The 21,736-nt window shown below is 37.2% G+C and overlaps 1 protein-coding gene across 3 annotated transcripts in view; it reads right to left on the bottom strand.

Moving 5' to 3' along the window:
- The window catches only part of ALA3 (aminophospholipid ATPase 3), a 29,997-nt gene extending 8,468 nt beyond the window's left edge, over positions 1-21,529 (bottom strand). Inside the window, exons 1-16 of one of the 3 annotated variants that reach the window (XM_077354062.1) lie at positions 21,056-21,529; positions 16,699-16,764; positions 16,478-16,539; positions 16,133-16,214; positions 15,822-15,932; positions 14,703-14,780; positions 14,463-14,559; positions 12,932-13,038; positions 11,174-11,239; positions 10,800-10,921; positions 10,346-10,430; positions 9,263-9,340; positions 9,008-9,124; positions 8,497-8,646; positions 8,315-8,419; positions 4,147-4,289 (exon numbers count right to left, since the gene is read on the bottom strand). In XM_077354062.1, coding sequence (XP_077210177.1) covers positions 4,147-4,289; positions 8,315-8,419; positions 8,497-8,646; positions 9,008-9,124; positions 9,263-9,340; positions 10,346-10,430; positions 10,800-10,921; positions 11,174-11,239; positions 12,932-13,038; positions 14,463-14,559; positions 14,703-14,780; positions 15,822-15,932; positions 16,133-16,214; positions 16,478-16,539; positions 16,699-16,764; positions 21,056-21,244 — 1,658 coding nt within the window. In that variant the 5' untranslated portion in view covers positions 21,245-21,529. Of the gene's footprint in view, positions 1-4,146; positions 4,290-8,314; positions 8,420-8,496; positions 8,647-9,007; positions 9,125-9,262; positions 9,341-10,345; positions 10,431-10,799; positions 10,922-11,173; positions 11,240-12,931; positions 13,039-14,462; positions 14,560-14,702; positions 14,781-15,821; positions 15,933-16,132; positions 16,215-16,477; positions 16,540-16,698; positions 16,765-19,455; positions 19,816-21,055 lie in introns of those variants that run through there. The other 2 variants (XM_077354064.1, XM_077354063.1) reach the window with 2 other exon arrangements.
- Positions 21,530-21,736: the final 207 nt, after the last annotated feature.

The raw sequence follows: 21,736 nt of genomic DNA, 5'->3' as shown, positions 1-21,736 counted from the left end.
TGAAAATTGATAACCATATAACTTATTGTTACAAAAAAAAAAGGTATTCCAGTCCCAACTGATAGATGATTTCACAAGAATTTGGTTTGGGATTTAAGAGGAAATAATATCAACACTAGAACACCTAAGTTAACCGCTATAAAAGAATTTTTCACCATTTTATGACACCAACCTGCACAGAAACACGAGCGAAGGTTTATTTGAAATGGACCAGCAACCAGGTACACACAGACACCCAGATGCCATGCAAGAATCAATGTGTTCAGGATGTAATGTTTAGCCGTTACCAAGCATTATATATATATATATATATACTATAACAGTTGTAGCCCACTCAATTTTGTGAGAAGAAGCATATATATACTATAACAGTTGTAGCCGACTAAATTTTGTGAGAAGATTAAGAATTTTCAATTATATGTGAACTTTGGATAAACTGATAGTTCAAATTGTCCGAAGACGCAGTCTATATGGTGCCTACATAGATGGTTCAATTCTTCACAACAGATTCCTCATTAATTTATGAACAATGAATTTTTCATCCCCTGGCTAATAAATTCAACAGGTCAAACCAGGCAACCACTAGTTTAAAATTTATATTCATGGAAACGGCAAAGTACATATAGGGTAACTGGCTCAATTATATGCTATTAATGGAACTTTTGTATTATCTGAAGCAGTGCAATTGCTCGAAATGAATCCAACAAGTGCTATCCGGCTATATTTTGGAGACGAGATAATGTACAATGTCCTTGATATTAATATTGCACCTGAATTCTGTAAAAAAATTGAAATTCTATAAATGGCTAAATCTTTGACAACCAAACATTTTAAAAAAATTGTATGGACTTCGAAGAAGAAGGGACTACTATTATGTCTCATCTTAACACCTTCAACAGAATCATAACTCAGTTTTTGAGTATTGAGGTGATGATTGAAGAAGATAAGGCTTTACTTCTTGCTTCCCTCCATCACATGTTAACCAAATTACTAAAAAATTAAGTTAGTTGCTAATACGTTAGTGGTGGGGACCAGTGTTTAAAAACATGGATGTGGTGCGGAACGTGGCCGAAGAAAATCCTAGTCGACTCGGCATGATGCGGTCGAGTACTCGGTTGACGGTGGTCATAATTCAGGAGAGTCAAAGGAGTATTTATTGACTTTGTAGGGTAAAATGCGGAAAACGAATGCGGCTCAACGTAGAACGCGGCCAAGGTAAAAGGGAGTCAACTCGGGGGAGTCAACGCGGACGCGGACGCGGGGAGTTTTGAAACTATCATGGGGACTAACACCTAGTTCTTATGATAATCACGTGGAGACTCTCACTTAATTTGCATTAGGTTTCCTCTAATTGGTGCTGTTTGACACTAGGGGGGTTTCTATTATTATCATTATTTAAAAAGACAAACACTTGAATAACTAGAACACCAACGACAGCCCATTTGAATCACAAACATAGGACATGAGTTTATCCCCCATTGTAAATTCATCTAAAGAATATGTATATTTTAAATCACAAATAATCCAAGAGCAATAAGTACACCTCACACCTTATCTGAATCCTAATCTTGCATCTCCTCCAAGCCATCATCTACCTTCCTAAACTCATAATTCCATCAAACAAAAAGGGTGTTTAACAAAAATAGGACATGAGTTTATCCCCCAATGTAAATTCATCTAAAGAATATGTATATTTTAAATCACAACTTACCCTAGAACAATAAGTCTATGATTTGACCGACACTTCGAATTTATTGTCAACTCACGTGTCCCGCCGTGTCCGACACGACACGCATGTCCACACGTGTCAACACTCCTTTGGACACTTTTACTTGTATTGCTGGAAGTGTTAAGACTTAATGTGGGTGTGTGGACATGTTTTTGTATCGTGTCAAGTGTGGCATTCTGTTTTTTTATTGAATATTGTGTTTACCTCATTTGGACAACTCGTATCCATGTCAAAACTGGGCACACGAATCCATATCCACAAATCATGATTACATGTACTTTCTATTCTAGTCGTGTCCCCGTTTCTAAAGTTTGGGGGTTTGCTGTGTCCGACACTCCGTGTCCGTGTCAACACACGACGCTCGTATCCGTGTCCACAAATCATAGCAATAAGTACACCTCACACCTTATCTGAATCCTAATCTTGCATCTCCTCCAAGCCATCATCTACCTTCCTAAACTCATAATTCCATCAAACAAAAAAGGGTGCTTCAATGACTACCAACCCTCGATCTATAAGAATCCACCTTGTACTCAAACATCCTTAATTCCTTTGCAGCTCTCTCTTATACTCAGATCACATATGAAACACAATTCTTTTCCAATTCGAACCTCTATCCCAAAGGAGTAAAAGAAAAAAGGAAAGGAAAAATGGCATCCAAGAGATAAAATTTATCATAAGAAACCATGAAGATGATCTCTCTAAGCAGAAATTCATATAATTGCAGGAAGAGCTCAACCGCACAAAGCATCAACTGTCGGGCTTCGTTCATCTAGTTGTGGCACCCGAAAAAGGAAAAAAAAAGAAAAAAGAGGACAGGTTCTTTTTATTACTTGTGTTGAAGGGTACAAGAGGAGAATAATACATTCTTCTCACGTCTCTCTCCCCATCTATTCTTCTTCATCCTCTGTGTAAATACATGTTCCACATACATCTCATTATAACTGGCAGGAAAAATGACAGAGATATCTATGAAATAGCCAACCCCAGTGAGTGTGTCAGGCCATTACATAAATAGCAGGTTATTTCAGAGTAGGCCCTTGGAACTGCTGGCCTATGCCTAGAATTCTCCAGCTCAGACCTTCACTAGCTAAACCATCTTCAATCACATCGACTTCAAACAGAATGAGTGAAAGAAACACCAACCTTGTTAACAGTATCTCTAATCTCCTCAATAATGCACGCTATTCTACAAGAACTTGACTTACTTTTTGAACCGCAACTTACTGGATTTTAGGAGCAGTTTCAACAATCTATTTCTCTCAAGTCTTGAGAAGTATATTGTTAAGCCTTGAAATGGAACACGATCCACTACTTCATCCGAGTCATTAAACCGAGAACAAGTTCACCTTCATTGGCCATTAAAAAAAAACCTCCAATCCCTGCACAACCTAGATTACCTAACAACCTCCCGTCAAAGTTAAGCTTGAAAATCACTCAAAAGGATGCTTTCAAAAATTGGCAATCACTTCCTTTATAAGACCTCCAGCTATTCTACTTCCACATTTGCAAGCCCTGAAATTCCTTTCTCACTAAGGCCCATTTGATACAGTATTCTTGATCTTTTCCGTGAATATCTCAATCAAGCTTACTCTCTCTAGAAGACCATCCATTTCTCTACGTCCAAATGCCCCAAAGCTTAGAAGAAAGGACAATTCTCCTCAACCACTTATGCTAAAACGAAAACTCTACTAGCTAGTGCAACTCAAATTTAAGGGAAGATCCAACAAATCACAGAAAGCCTAAGAAAACATACCATATATGAAGCATTGTTTCATGATGGGTTAAATGATGATGCACATTCCTGGAAATCTAAATTTTTCATGGTGAAAATGGTCACAGGTCAAAATCTTGTACGTGGTGAAAGATTCTGACCTAGATGGAACAGGGACACACCTATGACAGGTTTCAAGTTCTCTTCAGGAAATGGTTATCTGTACATGTTTCATCTTGAATAAACTCAAGATAAAAAATATAAATATATAATCTAACAATTTAAACATACATCTAACAAAGCCAATACTAAGAATCTCCATTAAAAAATAAGAAACAAAGCCTACACCTAAGCTTGCAGAAAAAACATCACCTATAAAAGAAGAAGTACTGCTAAAAATCACAAGAAGCCCTATCTGACTATTATTTAAACCCTAATCAACTGCAAAAGATAGAGACTATCTATATAGCCAATTGTGAAGTTACTGAGTATTTCACTACCACGTAAGAATAAAGAAATATCACAATATCTCACCTAAGAAATCAAACAATGTTAACATCGAAACTAGGACATTCCAAAACCTATATTTGGCAGGACATGTGATGCCACATTCAAATAGTCTAGAACAACCGATTTAAGCAAAGGTTCCAACAGCCACTCCCCACCAAAGGATTAATCATAACATACAAATAAATTCATATACCTATAAAAGAAGAAGCCAAAGTTCTTTGCAGCTGTAACTAAAGCAGCCTCATCTGGAGATGCCGCTTGATATGTGATCTTCTCCGGGGTTTCATCACCTTCAGGAAGCACAGTATGACATATCGCTAGGCATCTGAAGAATTCCTACTCAAAGAATAAAAATTTTCATTAAAAACGCTATATTTCAATAGAAACAATGTTTCGAAACTAGAATATGAGGAAACAAAATCATCCAGGTTAAGATTCAAAGCAAATGCATGCAAAATGTTAGATAATAGAATCATCTCTAGATTTATTTCACACTGTTTTCTTCTCATGCCTTATTTGATTGGTCTACATGTAGGAAAATGAAAATTTCACTTCTTCCGTCTTTATTGAGTCTAGAACACTTTGAGCCATCTATTTTTATAGTGATTTTTATAGCATCATATGTCAGTTCAAATAGTGTTTCAAAAGGCGGACGAAGGCCAAAACACGGCCAAAGAAAATCCCAATCAAATTGAAGCGGCGTAGCCAAGTACTCGGTTGATGCAGCCATAATTCGAGAGTCAAAGCAGTTTTGATTGAATTGGTAGGGCAAAATGCAAACTCGAACAAGAACTCAGCCAAATGAAAAACAAAACCAACTTGGGCGAGTCAGCGACTGACACAACTCGAGTGAGTCAATGATTGACAGTGACACGAGGAGTTTTGAAATAATGGTTCAAACAAAAGGATTAGCCTTCCGTAATTCATTTCATTCGATATATATATATATATATATATATATATATATATATATATATATATATATATATATTTCAAACAAAAGGATTAGCCTTCCGTAATTCATTTCATTCGATATATATATATATATATATATATATATATATATATATATATATAGAGAGAGAGAGAGAGAGAGAGAGAGAGAGAGAACGGTTTCTACACACATGTGAAGATAAGTTATCTACACACTAGCTTAAAATACAGTGGAGGCCCACATTGTTTGGGTGATCCAAACCATTCATTTGATTGGCCCTCACATAGATAGGGTGTCCACAAAAAATCAGCTCCATAGGATCATCCTAACCCTTCGAACCGTTGAGGCAAAAAATGGACAAATTTGTGAAGGTTTATACACGTCCATTTTACCTCCACAAATCGTAGGGTTGGGATGATCCTATGGAGCTGATTTTTTATGGACACCCTATCTATGTGAGGGCCAATCAAACGAATGGTTTGGATCACCCAAACAATATGCCTTCCACTGTATTTTAAGCTTGTGTGTAGATAACTTGTCTACACATGTGTGTAGAAACCGTTTTCTCATATATATATATATATATATATATATATATATATATATATATATATATATATAATCTTCCATGAGTTTTGACAGAACAACGCTTTGAAATGGCAACACTGTTTCATTGATGTGGCGAAGGCCTCACATAGAATTTCAACAAAATTACCACAATTTTTCTTGTCCATTGAATATTCAATATCAATAATAGATCAGCTAGCTAACAATCTTAGGTTTAAGTTGTCCAACATTCTCACAGCTTGATAGATGCTTTCTTCTCCTTACTTTTTCTTGAAGTGGGGCATGGGGAAGGTTGGGAAGACATGCAAGTGTGTGAATTCGCAAATCTGTGTTGCAAATGCCAATATCAAGAGACCACTAGATGTATCTTTAGATTCAACACTTATGGTTGAATACTTTCTCAACAAAAGTAGAACAAGAAACTGATGCAAATGTCTAGGGTTTGATTAAGAAAGAACTCTGGTACCTAAAACTATAGGGGATATGTTAAGAACTGATGGATTAATAAGAATTTAAAATTCCAGTTCAAAAATTTCTGCAGAAAATGAGTGTCCCAATTAGGGTTTGGGTTTCTAGATGGAAAATGGGCAAAGAGAAACAAAAGAAATGTAGGCAACATTAAAGTAAAAGATCGAACTTCATAAGATCCCTTTTCCGTAGGCTTTTGATGTATCTTCTAGGCTGGTCGATTACTAGTTGTGACAAAAATAGGGTGGGGTGGATGCATGGGTGTAAGTTGGGAATTTGATTAGGATTTATAACTGGGGTATAATAAAAAGATTAGAAAAGGAAAAGGAGGGTGTAAGGTTGTTGTTAGATGAGATTTGTCCAAAAAACTAAGAAGAAAATAGAACATAGGAGGATAAAAGATTGATAAAAGAGAGAAACCTAAACAATCACACTTAGGGTTAGGTATTTTCCCCTAGGGGTAAGCAAAAACTATAGAAATCTTCATTCAATAATAATTAAATTGAAGCAAACATAAGCTTATATAGGATATTTATCGAAACCTTTAGTATAACATCACTTTTACTAGAATAACAAAAATGCCCTGACTTAAAGAATTAAAGAAAACTCAAAACAACTAAGTTTGGTAGACAAACTAATTGAAGTAAATAGACAAGATGCTACTAGTAAGACTCCTAAAACATTAATCCATCATCCAAGATCCCACATGGGACCTATATTATCATAATGGTGCCAAATTAGGATTGGAGCCTTGGAATTAAGCTCATGTGGACTCCTTTGATAGGTTTTAAAAGATCGACTCTATTTCCCATCATCTCTCTAAGTTATAAGAACTCAGCCACGTTGAGTAAAAGGAGATATAGCGCTCATACATGTCACGGTTAAGACCATGGTTTTAAATTTCCCCAAAACAAGCGAAATGATTCCGTTTCCATCCCCACCGAAATGAAATCTCAATGAATTCCTTCCAGTTCATTATTTCCAACCGAAATTTCCAAAATTAAACAAAAATTCCCGAAATTAGACCGAAATGGTGAGAACGCCAAAAAATGGAAAGATGCTATGATGTGCATTTCATTTCATCTCATTAATATAGATAATGATATTTGGTAGGCAACATCATTAAACTGCACAGCAAAGTACATTGTATCTTGTGCATGGGATGTCATATCGGCATGTGACCAATAATAATACCCCGTAACTCTATGTTCTATTGACATTGAGTTGGAATCCTTGGAGGGGAGGCTACTCATTGTACTTTCTTATACTTCATTACATTGTACTTCTTAATTGACTTTACAATGCATGTCACTAGGTGTTCGATACTTCGATGTCATTAAGCCATTATGGACGGCTTTCTTGCTTATTTGATGGTTTATAAGTATGTATTTGTGCTTATTCGAGCATTTCCCAATATTTCATCTTAAAATTTCATCATTTGCATATGTTTACATACATTTCCGTGAATTTACAAGATTTCCACCGAAACTGAAATGTTTCTGTTTTCCTGCTGACAAAAACTGAGACCAAAATTTAAAACCTTGGTTAAGACGTTAGAAATCAGTGGTGACCCAGGTGCAATCAGAATAAGGGTGATCTTTCCACTTAATCAGGAACTTGTGATAACCAAAACTTATAGTAGAGACAATCTGATCATCAACAACATCTTCAATCTCTTCCTTCTAAGCAAGCACTTTGGAGTAAATGCACGACATGCTCATCACCTTGTGATGCATTATAATGTCCTATATAAAGTGCAATGTACACAATTGAAGACCACTCCACAAAGTTCCATTACGTTTTGCAGTCTACCAATAACAAGGGAGATCATCTCGCGCAGTAGGGCATTGATAGAGGCGATTGAGACATTTGATCATCTCCTTGCTGAGTTTTTTGTATTTTGTTGCTTTTGTTGTTTGTGTTTTGTAACTTTTGTTTGTCTCCTTATTATTATATTTTGTCATGGAGCTTTTTGGCTACCATTTAAATAATTTTCACTAGTCAAAGAAAATAGTGCAAGATCCTCCACCATCAAACACATTGCTAATGCCCATGTCACCTGGAAAATTAAGAACATAGGCATTAACACTAATGTTCTTCATAATTTTGAAAGGGCCTACACTGTTAATGCCCATTTCAAGTTATAGAACCTACAAATGCCCATGTAAGGTTTTAGAATCTACAAATGTGGAATTGAAATATAGGAAATCTTTATATGTCAGGTTGCATAACCTAGATACATATCAAAAGACCATACAAGGTTGGTACCAGAACAAAGCCATCAATTTTCAAAGATTTAATAACCATTATCACATGCAAGGACCAATTTCCTAACATGGGTTGGGCAAAACAAAACATTTAGCACCATGTATATAACAATGTAAGTAATCACCTTGCAAGAGTCAGGATCACGCTCATTTCTCCAAGCACCAAGCATCAGCCTCGGATCATCAAAATTAAATCCCTTCTCATGCACTGTGGTAGTTGCTTTTTTTACCTATAATAAACTAGATTAAATGAATACAAGATGTACAATATAACTTATTTTTCTAGAAGAATGATCTGTGAGCATACCCCATCAATTCTTAAACCATTCCTCTGAGCTCCTCCTTTTTCTATTTCAGTGATCCCAGTTCCATACACCTCTCCACCGATTGAACACTTAAAGAACTCCATAAGATTTCTTGTTAAGGTTCCAGTCTTATCAGAAAATATGTACTCCACCTGTCCTAAGAAAATAGGTCACATTCCAAGTATAATACCTAGACAAGTTTGATATAATAGGCTTAAGAACAAATATATAAACAGACCCTTAACAAAAGAATAAAAAAACGACAGCAGGGTCATGAGTTTTCCGATGGGGGTCCAACTCGGGTCGAACTTTGAGTACTTGGATTGAGTTTTTACCAGGACGGTTCAGGTTGAAATCCAATTCATTTTTTAGCAAATGCTCAACCAGACCCAACTCAAGTTGCAACCCTACTTGCCAATATAACATATAAACCAGATAGAAGTGACAAATTGCTAAAAGCTTAAAACTAGTAAAGTTGCACTGATAAGGGAAAAAATCATGGCATCAAGATACCTGTCCAAGTTCCTCGTTCAGATTGGATGTCCGTGCCAATGCAGGGGTGTTGCTTTCGACATGATACATATGTAAATCCTTATTAATAAACTGAGTAGACTGAATAAATTTGATCATCTGAAATGTTACAACAAAATAAAATAAAAAAAGATTAAATGTAACATTAGAATAGAAACCATTCAAAAAAAAACATTAGAATAGAGAAATAAAGGCACCCACTCAATACAACTTCAACTGAGTAACTTAATGGCCCACCTCAATAGAAACATAAAGTGAAATAGGGATAATTGTTGAGTACAACGTAATTAATGTAAACATGGTCAGAATAGCAACCTGTAAATAAAAAACAAAATATGAAGGGAATTAACTGCTGCCAATGAAATTAAGCTGGATCACAAGAATAGGGTTGCTGCGCTCGAGCGCAGCTAGGCTTAGCTGTGCTCGAGCACAGAAACAGGGGGGGTGGGGGCATTGGGGGGTGATCCTAACCATTCATTTGAAAGGCCCCATCATGGATGGGGGGCCTACCAAACATCAGCTCCATTGGATCACCAATGGGTGTCCATTTGTGGGGCAAAAATGAACAGATACTGTTTGTCCACAAATCTGTCCATTTTTGGCCCCACAAATGGACACCCTAAGGTGATCCAATGGAGCTGATTTTTGGTGGACACCCTACCCATGAAAGGGCCCATCAAATGAATGCTTTGGATCCCACCCAAAATGTGGCCCCACCCTGTTTCTGTGCTCGAGCACAACTAAGCTTAGCTGTGCTTGAGCGCAGCAACTCTATCCTATATATATATATATATATATGAGAAAACGGTTCCTACATATATGTGTAGAGAGTTCTCTACACACTAGCTTAAAATACAATGGGGGCCCACATTGTTTGGGTGATCCAAGCCATCCATTTTAAAGGCCCTCACATAGATAGGGTGTCTACAAAAAATCAGATCCATAGGATCATCCCAACCCTACGATTTGTGGAGGTAAAATGGATGTCTTTAAACCTTCACAAATTAGTCCATTTTTTGCCTCCATAGTTCGAATGGTTAGGATGATCCTATGGATCTGATATTTTGTGGACACCCTATCTATGTGAGGGCCTTAAAAATGAATGGTTTGGATCACCCAAATAATATGGCCCCCACTGTATTTTAAGCTAGTGTGTAGATAACTTATCTACACATATGTGTAGGAACCGTTTTCTCTCTCTCTCTCTCTCTCTCTCTCTCTCTCTCTCTCTCTCTCTCTCTCTCTCTCTCTCTCTCTCTCTATATATATATATATATATATATATATATATATATGTTCTTTGAAAGAAAAAAGTAGTACCACAAATCTGTTGTTAGGGTTGAATTGATCTTCCACACTTTCATCAAGACCTAAGTAGTAATACTTGCGGCTGATGAACACACCACTGCAAAATTCCAACCAAACATGAAATGATATTTAATTCCCAAATTACAGAACTTTTATTTCAAAGGAATAGACAAAAAGCAATGACTGAAAAATAACCGTGAGTTAAAATTAATTATTTGCAAATAAAGATTTCCTCAATCGTAAAGACACGCAATGTTTGTAACAAATGCATCTCACTTATTAATGTGCACCATTTCTACAACCACAACTAAGGATTCCTCCCACAAAATGAACTGATTCCAGGACTCTGAGGAGGTAAGCAAATATTAAAAGCAGATGTTTGACAGAACCTCGTGTTTGAAGCAAGACAGAAATTTTTTCAGTAAAAGCAACTTGTAATGGAGGACTAATTGGATAGTGGCTAGACCTGCCAATGGCTCCAATGAGACACATAAGGAAGAGAACACCAAAAAGAGTGAGTATAAGTTTGTCCAGTTTCCTTTCCAATGTGCTTCTTTTTGAAGGAACATTCATGGAATTCATCATAACCTGCAGTTTAATCGGTGAAACCCATAAATAATGCATGGAAGTACAAATCCAAATTGCAGACAAGGCAAGGGTAGCTATCAAAAAACAAAAAATAAAAGGAATTGAATTTTTGGGCCGTATGCACATAGAACCTGAACAAAGAAATAAATTTTAAAGAAAGAAGAAATGGGAACAAGACCATTCAAAACCCAAAAAAAAAAAGGAACAAGGACAAGAGGAAACTGCAACTGTGCGCATACAGAGGCAACACACCTTGGTTTCATGGCCAGTAAATACAACGACCCCAACTATGTATTCTGTATTCCGGAGGCTGCATCCCTACAGTAGAATATAAGTTATTATGTAGATGCCCAATAAAAATGAAGTAGGTAGTCAAGAATAAAATAAAACATCAATAAAATTCAAATCTATCCATCTGAAGTGCAGAAATGCCAACCCAGTGTAGCATTTATGACCTTGGTATTTCAAAAGATGCTCACACATCTCAGGTCATGAGAAATGGGCATTGGAAATTAGATCTCTTCTCCAAAGCTTCTCTGTACCATATTCAAGGTTTTAAATTTCAGTTTTGGTTTCAGTTTTGGTCGTCATGGAAACAAAGACGTTTCAGATTCAGTTGGAAATTTCGGTGGAAATCTTATAGAATCACGAAACACGTATTGAAACAAATACAAATGGTAAAATTTTAAGATGAAACTTTAGAAAATGATAGAATAAGCAAAAATACACATACTTAGAAACCATCACGTAAGAAAGACAACCGTCCAAAATAGTTTAAAAACATTGAACAACTAGTGCATGCACCGTAGTTGTTCAAATAAATATAATATATTTATATAACAGATACCGATATAGTATAGCACTAATACAATTACGATTTTGGTTTCGGTATATGTTCCGGTTTCGGTATGCGTTTCGGTGGGGATGGAAATGGAAACATTTTGGTCGTTTCGTGTCAGTTTAGGTAAAAATTTAAAATCATAACGATATTAGAGAAAGACTTGAAGATGCTATATTTGTTTCTAGCACAAAAGGTATTTTATGGGGACTATCCTAAGGCCAATATTCTAATTTTTAAGTGTTTTTTAAGTCATAGGGGATACAAAAAAAAGTCAAAGAGGGGTAGTAGAGTCTTTTCCAATCAAAATCACTGAAGTTCTTTCACTAACGAGTATTTTAAATAGGCCTTATATATTTATTACGAAAATTTGAGTCTTTAAGCAATTTGAGAGTATTTTAGTCCAAAAGTGTTAGGTTTTTGTTTAGGGTTTTAGAACTTTCTAGTTCTCTTTCTTTTTTTTATAATATATATATATATATATATATATATATATATATATATATAGGAATAAGATTGTGCGGTCGACCGCACCAAGCTTAGGTGCGGTCGAGGGCCCCAAACTCATGTGGGCCCACTTTGTTAGGATGATCCAAAGCATTCATTTGAAAGGCCCTTACATAGATGGGGTATGTACAAAAAATCAGCTCCATAGGATCATCCTAACCCATCCATTTGTGGAGGTCAAAATGGACAGACACCGTTTGCCACAAATTTGCCCATTTTTGCCCTCCACTTTTGGAGGGGTTAGGATGATTCAATGGAGCTGATTTTTGTACACACCCTATCTATGATGGGACCTTGCAAGCGAATGGTTTTGATCAACACAAAAAATGTGGGACCCATGTGTTTGGGCCCTCGACCGCACCTAAGCTTAGGTGCACTCGACTGCACACTCCTTTTCCTCATATATATATATATATATAGTCACAGGTCACTTTTCTTTGATGTTATGAAATGATAGAATGAATAAAGATTTGAAGTTTTTTTCTCCCATGTAAATGTGATGCCTTTTCTGACGAGTGTAAAAAGAACAGTCACATAGAAAAGGAAAATAGATGGTTTTCGGATCTGCGACAAACATGCATGCAGGAATTAGTAATGACCGAGTGCCTTAAGACATACAAAAATTATAGAAAATTAAAGACGGGCCATGCGGGCAAAGAGCGTACTCGCAAAAGAATTTGGTTTGGGGAAAGAGGCAGTGTCTGCTTTTGGATGATAAGATTGCCTGTGAAAGTGTACAAGGAATTATTTGGTTGTTCACATTGAATTTCCCCTGCAAACACAACAAATATTTTTAAGCGAAACAATCTATGAAAGCAAGCATTAGGGAAAAAAAGATATGCAACATGAGGATGGTCCATAAATAAACTAATTTGAATTTTGAACTCATCTTTTACAGAACTGATGTGTGAGACAGAACGGGGGACACGTGAATAAAAGTTGAACTAGATAGTGATGTAGGAAGGCTGTGGTAAAGGTGTAGGAACACAAAAAACGTAATCCTAAAAAAAAAAAAAACACTTCTAAAATGGAATCCCGTACTGAAAATAAAAAAAGGGGCGATATGGCCGGTCAATTTGGGTGATTTTGCATTCCTCGAGATACGCACCTCTCTTTTTTTGGTCACGTGTCACGATAGAGGATCCCGTGCTTTCTTTCAGCACAGGATCCCATTTTCCTAGCAACCCTAAAAAATAAATAAGATAGACTAAGGATAGATTGTAATCATTGTATCAAAGAATTCACTTTTGTCCCTTACCTAAGGAAGAAAATCGATGGAATCCACCATTGAATCATAGGAATCCACCTAAAAGGTTGTCCATTGATCAATGGAATTCACCATTGATTGATGCCATGAATCCACAAGGAACAAAGGGAGAGGGAAGCAAAACTCTCAAATTTACTTATAAAATTTGTAATCATACATAAATCAGCCCAAAGAACCCTTATACAGAGTATATACTTGCCATATTAGGACGCCAAAACCTTTCCAAAGTAAATAACTAAATACTCATAATCCTAGTTACCCTGCCAATAAGGACTCAATGGAAACAAAATCCCAACAACGACTCTTTTTAAACAAACATAAGGGTCCACGAAAATAATGAAACCAAGCCCCACATGGACACTCTTTTGTAAAATTCGGAATGTGTGTACCATTCCTCAAATGTAAATGTTTCACTACATTTTTCTAATAATCACAGGATAAAAGATTCACATGCAAAGGATAATCTTGATGTCCCTTTGTCACATGCTTTGCAAAGATGTATTTTCATAAGTGCTCAAGTAAAGAAGAAAAATAGGGAAAAAAGAAAGGAAATAACATATGAGATGAGAATAAGGAAATTCAGATTTCAGACAAAATGAGAAGCAATAGCACTAGTAAAAGAAAAAGAAGTATAAGAGGAGGGAAGAAATGAGTTTTGAGAAAAGAGAAATGAATTAAGGAGGAGAAGAAAAAGGAAGGGGAACTAGACAAAATCAGGGGAGCCACGAACTTGACAAAATAAGGAAAGCCACCTTCAGCTCCTTGCTGGACGTGAATCAGACAAAACAAGTTAAAAACTTCTGTTGATGCTGAGAATATGCTGATGCAATAACCAAATAACATATCCCATAGCACAATTCAAGTCAAAAAAATTACTGTTATAAAAAAACATAAAGATAAAAGCAAAAATGGCAGTTGAAAGACTAAACCTTTAAATTCAGCAGCTTTATCAGGAAGCAAGTAATCCCAAGTTCTTTCCAGTGCTTTTCTAATCTTTAAATTTGTCTCTCCATCAAGATTTGCAGTCTGTGATCCAAAGTTAAAAGACTTAGATTGAGCTAGAGATAAAACCATGGTCTTCCATTTCATTTATGCTGGCAAATTAAAGCAGTAAGCAATAAACAAGGAGCCCTAAAAAGTCCAAGAAATGCGAAAATATGATAGAAAACCTCAGTATAGCAGACACCATCTGGATTTGTACTAGCAAGGAGCAGCAAGTCAGCAGGAAAAAAGCCATCCTGTTTTACCTGCACCAAATGTAATGCTCAGAACCACAACAGGGGCACTAAAATCATAAAGGTTCAGAGTGAACTTCCTCAAAATCCATTTAAGTTGAAGCTGAAAACATGAAGCAGATATAGAGCAAGTGTTTATTTTATAGTTTTGATTATTTAACCCAAATGATATCTGTCATTATGTGGTGCAAACCTATATGTTTGTGAATGATTTTTAGTAATTTAGGAGCAATATATGGGTTTTAACTCAACAAGACAGTAACATGCATTCTCAAGTTAGTATAAACAATCATAAATCATCAAATGCAACAAGGATTTTTAAAGAAACGCAAAGCTTAAGAGTCCAATCATCAAAGAAACAAAATTCATCCAAATCATGTTCCACACAATAATTCCCACAAGAGAAAACAACTATCTAATAAATAAAAATCAGACCTTAGTCAAATTTGTACTCGAAAATCAGATTGGTAAAGGAAATACCCAAGGCCCAAACAATGCTAATAAGATAAGGAAATAAGAGGGTGATGAAAGGATCAGGGAAAGCGGGGTTGTTCACAGACAAGATAAAGAGGGAGAAAAAAATAGATAATTTAGATCAAGAAAGTAGATTTAGCAAGCTCCTATACTTCTTTTACCAATGTTTTTTTTTAATGGTGATTCTTACAAAGATACGACGGTAGCCAATAAATAAACAGATCAAAAAAGAAAATCTATGAAATTACGGAGAGTATCTGATACAACACCTAAATTACAGAGAGTATAGACAGCACAATACACATCATCAGTAGATAGCAGTTACCATTATGTTTTGTATCAGCCAACCCAATACTTGATGCATAAATTTCTCTATGGTACATTCTGGACAATGTTTGGGAGGATTACCCACTACCAATTATTAGGACCATTAAAATGGACTAGACAATAGAAGACTTCCCTAGGCTCGACAAGACACCACCTTATGCCATGAAAAACAATAAATTTTTTCCAGACCCTATTCCACTGAATCATATAATTATTATAATATATCAAGAAAAAAGATCGGAGAAAACTTACTCTAACAAGATCCCCAACTTGAAGCTTCTTCCAGGGAATACTTTCCCACTTCTGATCTTGCAAAATATCAATAGGACTGCTATTTATCACCATATCATTCTGCAAGCGTTTCTGCATAAAGAATTGGAAAATAACACAGCGAGATATGTCAAAGATCATTAGTGTTCAGGACTGAAACCAAAGCACTTCATCTAAGTTGTAACAAATAATAAATAGTTTGTTTCTCATTCACACACACAGATATCAACATATCAGCAGCGTCAAGATCATAAGTGTTGCTTAAGTAGGAAGAAGAAGCTCATATTACTCACCCAATCCTCAAATGCCTCCTTGACAAGAGAGACAAGAAGTACTAGACTCAACGGGACCATATTTGTTACAGGATTAACAGGGCTGCAAACAAAATTACAATAAATAATCATTAATACAAAATACTTTGCATCATAACAACATCCAAAAAAGTGATAGGCCACATATGCTTGGTTATCAGTGTCATTATGAGCATCAAATTCTCTTGACTAGAAAGAGCTCGTCGTTTAGCCAACATGAGATATTGTTCATGAGTGTTGGTCAAACAAGAAGCATGGAAAAAGTCGTATAAGATTAGAATTTTAAATTTAAAAGAATAAAACATAAATTTAGTTGGGAAAACTTGCCTTATTGGTGTCGTGGATAATATTGAAATCATGAGAAAGTACAAGTTTGCAACCCGCCTGAACTGTCAGTGTAGACACAATGACAATTGACACTTTTCAGAAGAGTATACTTGATGAAATGAAAATTGACAAACTAAACCAAGAAAAAAAAATTGATCGTCTGCATCATCTAATAAACTAATCTCAATCTCCTATGGCTCATAGGTTAACAACTGAGTTACCTGCTCAAACAACCCCTTTGGAAAAAAGGTGGCAACATTGTACTTCGTTGTTGATATAGAATTCCCCTGAATGAAATGGTGCCAAAGCAAACTAATGAATCCATTGTCTTTGGAACAGGAGAAAAAACATTAGAAAACAGTATCTATTAAACCCGATCCCAAAGATAATGCAAGAGCTCCAAACAAATAATCAAAATACCATATGTACTTATCCGTGTTCAGGACTGTGCTCACTGATTCTCCCAACAAAACACATTAACAACAGGTTGCCAAGCATTGAAAACAAATTTACACTAATTGAGAACATAAAACATCAGTGGCGTGATAAAGTTTCCCTTGGATTAGCATTCAGCAGGTAATTATACTAGAGATGAGACAGAAAGAAAGAAAAGAGGAAGGGGCAGGCCTTTTTACTTCACTCACCAGTGAGAATCTCATCAGTTATCTCTCTTCACAGAAAGATGGCAATGGCATGTGAGAGAAGTTTGGATAAAGATAAGGATTCCAATACCAAAACAAGGGAGTACAAAATATCAGCTTCATGAAAACAACCTTACTCAGTTATTCACATTCAATCGTCATCCAGTACTTTGATTACTGATTATGCCCACCAAGATAGAGTTGAGCGGGTTGTCCAAAGTACTAACAATAAAATTGCATGAGTTGAGAAACATAAAATCAAGCGGTGTAATAAAGTAACTGATTATGGCATTAGAAATGGCATGAATTTAGAGAAAAAACATATAGAAACTGAGTATGTAGATTTGCAAAATTCGAGACATTTGATGCAGCTACCAAGGAAACATGACTCCTAACACAATTGGAACAATTTCAACTTGAGGCCTTTCTCGGAAGATAGAAAAGTTACGAATTATATTTCTACTCAACCATGGATTATCCACCAAACCCCACCAAGGGAAAGTTCCACAGTTAAGTCAAGCCTTTTAAGCATTATAGCATTATGTTGGGAAAGTTGCCTAATTTCTCAGACATGTAATTGTGGTGGGAAACCCAAAAATAGGGATTAGAGAGTTTGTTAGGCTTTGGAAAACCTAGGATATATAACCTTCCTAATGGCACGTGATCAAGGTGCGGGAGGCTCTTTGTGTGGAGGCTAGAGAGGGAGGTGAGATAGAGAAAAGAGAAGGAGAAAGAGAGAAGAAGAAAGGGTTTTTCCTCGGGTTACTCTCTTGTGTACAGTCTTGGTTGAGAAGCAAAGGAAAAGGTTCTGGTTTGGGGGTTTGAGGATTTGTGGGTTAGTCCCATTGTAATCCCTGTATTTATGTTTTCTCATAGAGAGCGGGGCACTTTCTAATGTGAGGGGAGGACCGGAGTTCATGTCGAGGGGGCGGAGCGGCCCGTTCCAAGGACATGCGAGGAGAGACAGAAGAAGACATGTAGCTCGACCGCGTTAGCCGTCATTGAAACACAAGCTGGAGACGTATCGACCTATATCCCCACCAATGTGATCCCCATTACAGATGGACAAATCTGTTCGGATACAGAGCTCTTTTATCGCGGAAGTAGACCGTCGGCTTTTCTCGATGGTGAAGTAGGACCAAGTTCATGAGCTTATTATCCTAGGTCGAAACAAGTTGATAGGATCCCTTTTTTGCACCCCCAAGCCCTCCCGTGCGGCGTGGTGCAGGGTAGAGATTTATTTATTTTTTTTGGTTGGGGGGGTGGGGGGAGGTTGTTAAATGAGGGGGGTTTGTGTGCGCAAGTTCCCCTAGCTCTGTTCATGGATCCATTCTAAGACTCCAAATTTCACTATTCTTCTCATCAACGCTCTTACTCCTTCTAGCTTTTCCACCTGCTTCTAGACCTCTTATGTACTTCACGCGAATCATATTCGACTAATTTTATTAACAAATGTCAGAAGCTCGAGTACGGTCCATGCACCGTTTGAGATTGAGAGGAAGATGAATTAGGTTGGAAGAACGTGTTCTCGCCTGTGGACGTAGGCATCTTGGCCAAACCACGTAAATCTAAGTGTTCATCTTGTGGTTTGTGTTTTGTTTTACTTTTCCATTTACTTGTGCATGATTGGATAGGATTTGCCTTGCAGATTTTCTCGACTCATTAATTTCTCCCTCTAAGATAAAATAAAAATCGTGCATCCTCACACCAAGCATAACGAATCACACACAAATACAGAAACTCGGCAACTAGAGTCATCTCACGGTTTGATACTTGCTGCCATCTGAAAAAAGAATAGCAAAAAATCCGCAAACCGTTTTGAATAAACAAGCAATCAATCAAGCCTCAGCAAAATTCAGCCACTTAAAACGCAACAAATAAAACAAAAGAAACATATTACATACCAAGATGGGTCCCGCTTGGGGTGGAATAAATTATATTAGATTTTAAAGTTTGTGAGATGTGCTTTCTTAGTTGTTTGGTATGGGAGTGATTCTTAGAGATAAGTGTTAGTTTTTCTAGATTAGCTAGGGAGTTTTAGAGGAAGAGGTCAAGTGGCTGCCAGGTGGGTTTTCCATTTGGTATAAATAACATGTGAGTAGTCTTTTAGTCTTTATATGTGAGGAGAACTGACCCTTCCCTCGAAGTGGGTTGAGAGACTGATCTTTTCTCTAAGAAGATCAAATCCGTTGCAAACCGATTCGGATAAGGGTTAGTTTTTCTAGATTAGCTAGGGAGTTTTAGAGAAAGTGGTCAAGTGGCTGCCAAGTGAGTTTTCCATTTGGTATAAATAACATGTGAGTAGTCTTTTAGTCTTTGTATGTGAAGAGGACTGACCCTTCCCTCGAAGTGGGTTGAGAGACTGATCTTCTCTCTAAGAAGATCAAATTCGTTGCAAACTGATTAAGGTTCGTAACATTTGGTATCAGAGCAGCGCGATCCGGCCTCGTGGAGAAAAAAATCGAAGGAACAATGGATCAGTGGGATGAGACAACAAGAGAGATCAAAAGGAACCTAACTTCTATTAATGCCAAGTTTAACAAGATGGCATTGTCGCTTGGGATGAAGTTAGAAGCACCTCCATGTCTACAGAAGCTAAGCGAAGTGTTCGGCGAAAGCACCATCGAGAAGGCTTGCACAATGAAAAAGAAACGGCAAAACAGAAAAAGATGAGAAAAGAAGAAGAGTGAAAGAAGTGGGATAGAAGAGAAGTTGAATTTTGACGGGTCTAGCATGGGGGCCCTAGACCAGCAGAAATTGGAGGCGTGCTAAGGGATGAGTTTGGGTAAGTGAAGTGGGCATTTATGGGCCCCATCGGTGTTGCAGGTGCCAATGAAGCCGAGGTGCATGTGGTCCACCAAGGAATCAAGCTACTTGAAAACATTGACCTAAATAAAGTTGTGGTTGACGGTGATTCCCTCAATGTTATTCAATGGCTTAAGCGGTCCCACTCTCATCCTTGGAGGTTTGCGCCATTCTTTGATGAAATTCAAGATAAGGTAGGTGATGCTAACATATCCTACCATCACATTAGGTGATCGGCCAATAGTACAACCGACAAGCTAGCCATGGAGGGTATTCAGAAGGAGGGTGCAGAGCTCTTTTATTTTATCTTGTTGGATGATTCTGTATGGACCGACTTGGTCCTCTTTTTCCTTTCTAATATACTCTTTGCCATTCAAAAAAAAAAGAGAGAAAAGGCCACAGAAGAAAAGCATAGATGATTTTCAACGTTGTTGAGTTTAACAAGGTCGTCGTCAGAAAATCTGTCATTCCTCTCATCATGTCCAACGCCACCAAGAAGATCCTCATCTACGACAATCCGTGCATCAAATCTCAATCACTTCAAAAAAGCACGACAAAAGAGCTTTGATAAACAGCACGATGAGATCCGTTTGAAGATGGGGCTGTCGCGACCCATGATGATGAGATGCGAAATGATGAATCATTGTGAGACAAACAAAAGAAGAAAGGCGGGAGGGAGGGGTAGAAAGAATAAGAGATGTGCTTTCTTAGTTGTTTGGTAAGAGCATGATTATTAGAGATAAGGGTTAATGTTTCTAGATTAACTAGGGTAGGATTTTTAGAGAAGTGGTCAAGTAGCTGCCAATTGGGTTTTCCATCTGGTATGAATAACATGTAAGTAGTCTTTTTTCAAATCAACGAAGAAACTTATTCTAGAAATCGTGTTTCTGTTCACAAAATCTTCCCTCTAACAAGATCAATAACTTTGCGAACCGATTTGGGTTCATAACAACACACCAAATCCAAAACAAAGAAACCGCCTTAAATTCTCAAATAAAGAAAGAAATCATGTAAAGAAATTAAATCGAGAAGCGGGAAGAGATCCGAAACAGATCTCATCTGTGTTGAAGAACAAACCCTAAATCTAAAGAATATAAAACCATTTCAAAAGGGGGGAAAAAAAAGAGCAAACCTTGAATCTGACAGGGAGATTTGCGTCTCGATCGTTACAGTAGATCGTACGGTGGCCAGGATGCTGGGGCCGGACGCTGCCGAGACGGACGGTCCGTGATGAAGATTGTCGATCGCTGGCCTGAGAATTCCTCGATCCGCCCCCTCCGAGACGAGTCCTTGATCCCCTAATCCTATCCCATCCTCCCATTTTCTTTTACTCGAAGGAGATTCTTCGATCCCCTCTTTTGTTCTGCGAAATTCGCCCTTCCCGCTATATGTGTTTTTGGGGATACTGTAATCGGAATGTTCTAAAGAAAGGACCCGGTAACGCTGCAAACGCGTGACGTTGAAGCTCTGCCCGCTTCCTTACTTTATTTTTATTTTTGTTTGGGGCTGTCTTTGCTAACGTGCGCCGGGGAGGGAGGGAGGTATGAACCGGCGACTAGGCTGTCCGCTTTTGGACTTTAGGTCCGGTTTGGCCGTTTGGGTTGGAATAAAAAAACATTTTTTATGCCTTCCAACAATTTATAGGGAAATAATAATATAATATGACTATGGTTAATAACCTAATTTACATGGATATATTATCATAAACCTTAGGTTTCTCTGAGCAAAAATTGAATAGAGTTAGTTCATTTTATCTCTCCTTCTTTTTTGGAGTGATAAATCGACTCCCAAATATGATAAATCGACTCCCATG

The sequence above is a fragment of the Tasmannia lanceolata genome, unplaced genomic scaffold (assembly GCF_043159265.1).
Source record: "Tasmannia lanceolata isolate RefF3 unplaced genomic scaffold, GAP_Taslan_0.1 ptg000015l, whole genome shotgun sequence".
In the NCBI taxonomy this organism is placed as follows: Eukaryota; Viridiplantae; Streptophyta; class Magnoliopsida; order Canellales; family Winteraceae; genus Tasmannia; species Tasmannia lanceolata.
The sequence above is the reverse complement of the archived record's forward strand: the minus strand, read 5'-3'. Positions and strand labels throughout refer to the sequence as shown.